We start from the raw sequence: 8,482 nt of genomic DNA, 5'->3' as shown, positions 1-8,482 counted from the left end.
ATGGCCACTTCCAACTGGACCACACACCACCCCTCCACTTTCATCCTCCTCGGCATCCCAGGGCTGGAGGAAGCCCACGTCTGGATCTCCATCCCCTTCTGCTCCGTCTACATCCTGTCTGTCATGGGGAACTGCCTCCTCCTGGCTGTGATCAAGACCGAGCCAAGCCTCCATGAGCCCATGTACCTTTTCCTCGCCATGCTGGCCTTCGCCGACCTGGTCATCTGCACCACCACCGTGCCCAAAACTCTCTGCATTTTCTGGTTCAGGGACCAGGCCATTCATATCGACGCTTGCCTGACTCAGGTGTTCTTGATTCACTCACTTACCACCATGGAGTCTGGGTTCATGCTGGCCATGGCCTTCGATCGCTACGTCGCCATCTGTAACCCGCTGCGACACTCAGACATCCTGACCCATCACGCCATAGCCAAGATAGGGCTTGCCATTGTGGCGAGGGGGGCTGTGTTACTAGGCCCACACCCATTCCTACTGAAGCAGCTCCCGTATTGCACAACCAACATAGTTTCTCACACCTATTGTGAGTTCATGGCGCTCGTGAAACTAGCCTGTGCTGACACGGTGGCCATGAGTGCCTACAGTCTTGCCATAGCGTTTTTTGCTGGTGGCGTAGATTTTCTCCTCATCGTCCTGTCCTACATCCTGATCCTCCGGGCCATCTTCAGCCTGCCCTCTAAGGAGGCCCGGAGCAAGTCCCTCAGCACCTGCACTTCCCACATCTGTGTCATGTTTCTCTTTTACTTCCCTGCAATTTTCTCCTACCTTTCCCACCGCTTTGGCCACATGGCTCCCCATGTTCACATCCTCATCGCCAACTTTTACCTTCTCTTCCCTCCCATGATGAACCCCATCATCTACGGAGTGAGAACTCCGGGGATCCGTCAGAGGGCTCTGCACATTTTGGGCTTCAAACCAGCCTGATGGACCATGAGATGGGTCTGCAGCTTGGGTATAAAGTCTATGTAGGAGACATCTGGATACCCGGACATGTTGGCCCTGATAACTCAGTCACCCTCATGTTGTGGAAAACCACCTCTGCTTTGCCGAGCAGCAGGGATAAATAAACACTCTTGTCTACATCTGCAGCAAAACATGGCTCTGATTCTTCACCACTCTTAAACATCCTTATTATTTGTTATTTCCATCTCACCCAGCGAGATCCAGGCTTCGTTGTGCAGGATGCTGTGTGATGTATAGCTAGATACCACCCCTGCCCGGTAGCCCGTCTCCATCTCAGTATCCCCCTTCTGTCTCAGTAGCCTGTCTCCATCTCGGTAGTCCATCTCCATCTCATTTTGCCTAGCAATGGTTAATGAGAAAGACAAACTTTCGGGCTTTCACAGCTTTTTCAACAACACAAGTTGCTCCAGTCAAAGACATTACATCTTCCAGCTGATTTCTCTAATTTCCTAAGAATGATCCAACTATAACACCACATTCAATACCCGTACGAAACAGTTAAGTATCCATAACATTAAGCATTATAATCTGTTGTAGAGCCCAGATTGAGGGGTGGGGAATCTACAAGGGGCTGCCTTGCTGAACCGTCATTCCCAGGGAACAAGTTTTAGAGATTGTAGCCACGTTAGTCACTTTCAGCAAAAACAGCGAGGAGTCTTGTGGCACCTTCCAGACATTTTTTTTGGGCCGTAAGCTTATGTGGGCTGGATTTGTTCGGTGCATTTAGTGGAAACATCAGTTTAGTAGAGGACTAGTGGTATCCAGATCAATTCAGTCAGGGAGAAGATGGCCCGTTGCTGAGAAGGTGTGAATGCCTGAGGAGGGAAAGTTACTTTTTGTAGGTTCCAGAGGGGCAACCATGTGAGTCTGTTTCCGCAAAAACAACAACAGTAGCACTTTAAATACTAATGCATTCATTAAGATATGAGATCATAAGCTTTCGTGAGCTACAACTCACTTCTTCCGAGGAAGGAAGGAAGAGAGGGAGGACGGGAGGGAGGGACTCCATTTTGATAGTGAGCTAGCCACTCCCAGTCTCCATTCAGATCCAGTCTGATAGGGAACGTCTACACTGCAGAGGAAGATCAAAGCAGCTGCTGTTGATTTCCAGGGTTCAAATTAGCGGTCTAGTGAAGACAGCTAATTGAAACCAAGCAGGTTGATGTCGGTAACCCTCAGTCACTAGAAGTAAGGGAAGTCGAAGAGTGAGTGTTCTTCCTTTGACTTCCTGCTCTGCAGACAGAGACAAAAACCAAGTTAAGCTACTTCGACTTCAGTTACGCAATCAACATAGCTGAAGTTGTGTAGTTTAACTTGACTTTGTCTTGTAGTGTAGATGTACCCATAGTGTCTGTTCTGCATATGAATTCCAGCTCAGCAGTTTCATGCGGAATTCTGATTTTGACTTTTTTGAGGGGTGGAGTTGCTTGTTTTTCTGAAGTGCAGCTCACCTCTTCTCCCGTACCACCACTTCCACATTTCTCTCCCTTCTGGGATGTGTTCAGCTGCTGTTAGTAGCAGGGGAGGGTGCCTCTCATCTTGTCCTGACCGCATCCCATCCCACAATTTGGGTGGAGTGTCGGACCACAGGTCCAGTGGCCAGGTTTACCACAGAGTTTGCAGTTCTCTAGTTTCCAGCTAGGCTAGCCCTCATCCCATACTGAGCAGAATCTTCTTTCCCTGGTCATTTCTGCAGTTCCCTTGAGGAACAGGTGTTTTAAGAGCCTGTTATGCTGACCCTTATCTGTAGAACATGATCTGGCATACCTCAGTGCCCAATTCTGTCCATAAATATAAGCCTTCCACCCGCTGACACCAGCCCCGACTGCAGCCATGTAGCTAAAATGTGGTTCTCAAATGTTTATCTGACAATATCATAATGATATGCCATGAAGGGTACCTCAGTGTACCCTGCCAGCCACCCTTTCTGACCAGCAGAAAATAATGGCCTCCTGCCATTGGTAGTGATGCATCTGCTTGTGTCCGTCAGTGATGTCCAGGTCACATAAACACTCCTGTCAGAGGAGAGCAGATTGACAGCCTTGGAAGTGAATCAAATCCCCCCCAAACCCTGGGGAACAACGAAATAAGTGGGACCCTCTATGGGACAACTCCCTGAAAGCACAAAGGTTCGAAGGGCAGAACAGCCACCTGAAGACAAACATTTCTGTCAATATGATTGATTGCAACACTGTGCTGCAACACCCGCAGTCTGAAATGGGAGCTGAGAATGATGAGAGTGAGTAACTTTGAAATGGGTTTTAGGGAATGTCCTGTCAACCATCTGTGGAGGTTTGTAAGTCCCGGCTTGACAAAGCCCTGGCTGGGATGATTGAGTTGGGGTTGGTCCTGCTTTGGGCAGGGGGTTGGACTCGATGACTTCTGAGGTCTCGGACAGCCCTGGGATTCTATGACGAGCCTCAGAGTCCCAAAATCATGCGTGACAGATCCTAGATCCCTCCTCAGTCCCAGCTATCTGGGTTGGTCCAAGCCTCTGATCGGTAATTTTAACATTGTCTGTGAGCATGGCTGCATGTGTACGCACTGTTGGAAGCAAAAGATTTTTCTGTGTTTAGGCGGCTAACAAACACCTTTATTGATCAATAAGGCACAAAGTGAGCCAAACATGAGCCCGGCAGAGCTGGGCCCAGTAAGGCTGCTCAACACAATCAATCCTAGTATTTCATACCCTTAACCAAACAAGTCTGATGCCAGGGCATTCATTAACTCATTCCAACAGCTCATCCTCCTGGCCTTTCTCACATCGGTGAAGGTCTGTTAACTCTCTAGCATACATGCAAAAGCGAGAAACTTAAATGGCTTCTGTTCTATGAAGTGGCTTCTAGCTAAATATGAAATGGTTTCCAAAGCACTTATACTGATTTCTTGATTATGTCCTGAATAAGCTTGTTGTATTGGCTTTTACCCTGAAAAGATCCAGTCTTCTGGATTTAGATCACTTCAGAACTGTTGCTGCAAATAACAATGGGCCTGATCGTCTTCCTACATCCATTATTACTTGTTACACGCTGCTTAGAATCATAGGGAATGATTTGACTACATCCCTCTGTCACCAGAGGGATGTAAATTAGACATACTGACATTGCAAATGAAGTGGACATTTTAATCTCCCGTGCTTCATTTGAATAAAAATGGCTGCCACTTTTTGCCAAGTCAGCAGTTTGTCGGCAAAAAGCAGCTGTCAAGACAGGGATTGGGCGACAAAGAAAGCATGGCAGGGACTAGCTTGGGTGGGAAGACATTTGGGCAGATATTTCTGTGGTTAGGCGAGGTACAATGCAAGAAGATGACCTACTGCTGGGATTACCCTCTCCTTGGTCTTCCTCTTCCTCCTAATATACTTGTAGAACATCTTTTTGTTACCTTTGATGCCTCTAGCTAGCTTGAACTCATTTTGTGCCTTTGACTTTCTAACCTTGCCCCAGCATACCTGTGGGCTGTGTCTACATTGGCACCCTTTTCCCGAAAAGGGATGCTAATTGGAGATTGCCTATCTCCTAGAACTGGAAGAGACCTTGAAAGGTCATTGAGTCCAGTCCCATGCCTACACAGCAGGACCAAGTACCATCCCTGACAAATTTTTGCCCCAAATCCCCTCCATAGGGATTGAACTCACAACCTTAGGTTTAGCAGGTCAATACTCAAACCACTGAACTATCCCTCCCCTCTAATGAGACACTTCAGAATTGCAAATGCCGCGGGGGATTTAAATATCCCCCGCGGCATTTGCATGAACATGGCTGCCGATTTTTCCGGCTCGGGGTTTTGCCGGAGAAAAGCACCAGTCTAGTCGGGATCTTGCGGAAAATAAACCCTTTTCCAGAAGATCCCTTATTCCTACTTGAAAGTTCTTTAGCCCTACTTGAAAGTAGGAATAAGGAATCTTCTGGAAAAGGGTTTATTTTCCGCAAGATCCCGTCTAGACTGGCACTTTTCTTCGGCAAAATCCCCCGCAGCATTTGCAATTCCGAAGTGTCTCATTAGCATCCCTTTTCCGGAAAAGGGTGCCAATGTAGACACAGCTTGATGGAAAAATTATGTCTGAAGGAAGGTTCTGACTCTACAAACACTTTTACAGAACTGGGCCTCAAAGAACTGCCAAGTCTCCATGCTGCTGCCTGTGTTTTCCCCTGGTTTTTCCAATGGGATAAAAAAGAATGGACAACTCCAGCTGCTATCAATAAAACTAACTCATCGGCTCATATCTCTCATTGAGACCGACAGGGAAGAAATCAACACAAACATCCTCACTTTGCTCCTCAGAAGGCCCAAGCAAGAGAGTAAATCCCACAGATAAAACTAGAAGTTACAGAGATTTTGAAATGGGCAGAGACAGTCTTTGTAACCAAGGGTACTTCCGCCCAGCGGGGCTGTTGTACCTCGATGTCTTGTACCTCAGTACTTTTGGTGGTCTGAACTGTCTGTGACAGCGTTGTCTGGTCAAGATCGTCCTGGCGCATTCCTGACAGGACCTCTACTCCGTCACTGATGAGAAACTTTCGGGTGTGTGCGTAACAATCGGTACTCCCTTTATCTAGAGTGTTAGACCCCGTGCCGTTGGGTCAACACAGGAGATCTCTGAGAGGCCCCGGAAACGACAGATGCAGGCAAGGTTTGAAATCAATCGAGCAGGTTTATTGTCAAATGCGACGCTCTACCATCTGGTAACAGAGATCAGTACAATGTTACACCACTGGGCACTATGGCCCGCGTTGACAAGGTACCAACACCGGGCAGGCCTATTGCCATATATCAGATATTAACAGCCGTTAGAGTTAAGCTACTGTGCATTCTGTAAGTTTAGGCAATGACACCTGCCGTTCAGGCGCCTAGTGCGCCCCCCCCCCCCCAAGGTCGGCCGGAGAGCACCCTTTGCGGTGTCCTTTTATAGACAGGTACAAACAACTTACATCATTTCTTTATGTACCAGGTTACCACCCTCTGTTGCCTACTGTGGAAGAAAACAAGCCTTCACTCTGTGTTGTGTTTAAGCAACAAGTTGCCAGAGGCAATATTGCAAGGGAAGATATCCATAAACGGCTCTTCAAATACAAAACAATTAAAAGCCAATATATATACCTTTCTATTACATATAAAATTAAACAATTACTTCCCTGCCCACTCAGTTCCCATAGGACACTGTCTTATCTCAAGGCTCTCACTGAGGTAAGCATTCCACTCTTATCAATATGGGAGAGACAGAAAGGCGAACACAGCGTCTCTTCTGGCTCTCACGTTAGCAGGAGTCAGAGTGACCCAGACTCCTGCTCTGCTACTGACAAACCCTGAAATGGTTACCCAAATCCCCTTTCCCTTAGTCCTGCTTCCACACTACTTGCCCCTCACCTTATGGAAGGGGGGCTTACTTACTATCCTTCATGCTGTCAATCTCGACCCGGTCCTAAACCTAGGTTGGTCTGTGCATTAGTTTTTAGGGAGTCTTTGTACCAAGACATTTCTTATTAAGATGTTCCATTACTCCCCTTTGGCTGACAGTTTGTACCCAGTGCCTCCCTGTGTCCTTCCATGCACAACCAAACTTACACAATTACACAGTTATCAGTAGGGCCTCATTCTTGGCTCCTGTGTTACTGAACCAAAATCTTGCTCACTAGATTGCAGGCCTGTTGCTGCATTCATAGAATCATAGAATCATGGAATGCTAGGACTGGAAGGGACCTCAAGAGGTCATCGAGTCCAGTCCCCTGCCCTCATGGCAGGACCAAATACTGTCTAGACCATCCCGGATAGACATTTATCTAACCTGCTCTGAAATATCTCCAGAGATGGGGATTCTACAACCTCCCTGTGCAATTTATTCCAGTGTTTCACCACCCTGACAGGTAGGAACTTTTTCCTAATGTCCAACCTAAACCTCCCTTGCTGCAATTTAAGCCCATTGCTTCTTGTTCTATCCCCAGAGGCCAAGATGAACAAGTTTTCTCCCTCCTCCTTATGACACCCTTTTAGATACCTGAAAACGGCTCTCATGTCCCCCCTCAATCTTCTCTTTTCTAAACTAAACAAACCCAATTCCTTCAGCCTTCACTCATGGGTCACGTTCTCTAGACCTTTAATCATTCTTGTTGCTCTTCTCTGGACCCTCTCCAATTTCACCACATTTTTCTGGAAATGCGGTGCGCAGAACTGAACACAATACTCCAACTGAGGCCTAGCCAGTGCAGAGTAGAACGGAAGAATGTCTTCTCGTGTCTTGCTCACAAAACACCTGTTAATGCATCCCAGAATCATGTTTGCTTTATTGCAACAGCATCACACTGCTGACTCATATTCAGCTTGTGGTCCGCTATAACCCCTTTCTGCTGTACTCCTTCCCAGACAGTTGCTTCCTATTCTGTATGTATGAAATTGATTGTTCCTTCCTAAGTGGAGCACTTTGCATTTGTATTTATTAAACTTCATCCTATTTATCTCAGACCATTTCTCCAATTTGTCCAGGTCATTTTGAATTATGACCCTATCCTCCAGATTAGTCACAACCCCTTCCAGCTTGGTATCATCTGCAAACTTAATAAGTGTACTTTCTATACCAATATCTAAATCGTTGATGAAGATATTGAACCGAGCCAGTCCCAAAACAGACCGCTGCAGAACCCCACTTGTTATGCCTTTCCAGCAGTATTGTGAACCATTAATAACTACTCTCTGAGTACGATTATCCAGCCAGTAATGCACCCACTTTATAGTAGACCCAGCTAAGTTGTATTTACCTAGTTTATTGATAAGAATATCATGCGAGACCATATCAATCGCCTTACTAAAGTCTAGGTATACCACATCCACCGCTTCTCCCTTTTCCACAAGAATTGTTATCCTATCAAAGAAAGCTATCAGATTGGTTTGATATGATTTGTTTTTTACAAATCCATGCTGGCTGTTCCCTATCACCTTGCCACTTTCCAAGTGTTTACAGACAATTTCTTTAATTACTTGCTCCATTATCTTCCCTGGCATAGAAGTTAAACTAACTGGTCTGTAGTTTCCTGGGTTGTTCTTATTTCCCTTTTTATAGATGGGCACTATATTTGCCCTTTTCCAGTCCTCTGGAATCTCCCTTGTCTTTCATGATTTTCCAAAGATGATAGCTAGAGGCTCAGATACCTCCTCTATCAGCTCCTTGAGTATTCTAGGATGCATTTCATCAGGCCTTGGTGACTTGCAGGCATCTAACTTTTCTAGGTGATTTTTAACGTATTCTTTTTTTATTTTAGCTTCTAAAACTACCTCCTTCCCACTAGCATTCACTATGTTAGGCATTCCTATAGACTTCTCGTTGAAGACTGAAACAAAGAAGTCATTGAGCATCTCTTCCATTTCCAAGTTTCCTGTTACTATTTCTCCCTCCTCACTGATCAGTGGGCCTACCCTGTCCTTGGTCTTCTTCTTGCTTCTAATGTATTCATAAAACATCTTCTTGTTTCCCTTTATTCCCATAGCTAGTTTGAGCTCATTCTGTGCC

The 8,482-nt window shown here is 46.1% G+C and overlaps 1 protein-coding gene across 1 annotated transcript; it reads left to right on the top strand.

The window, feature by feature from the left end:
- LOC102450597 (olfactory receptor 52K2-like) lies at nucleotides 1-942 on the top strand. Its single transcript, XM_006114201.2, has one exon. It carries the CDS (start codon nucleotides 1-3, stop codon nucleotides 940-942), a length of 942 nt encoding a protein of 313 aa, XP_006114263.1.
- The last annotated feature ends 7,540 nt before the right edge of the window (nucleotides 943-8,482 follow it).

Source organism: Pelodiscus sinensis, chromosome 1 (genome assembly GCF_052426305.1).
Source record: "Pelodiscus sinensis isolate ZL-2025 chromosome 1, ASM5242630v1, whole genome shotgun sequence".
NCBI classification, from domain to species: domain Eukaryota; kingdom Metazoa; phylum Chordata; order Testudines; family Trionychidae; genus Pelodiscus; species Pelodiscus sinensis.
The sequence above is the reverse complement of the archived record's forward strand: the minus strand, read 5'-3'. Positions and strand labels throughout refer to the sequence as shown.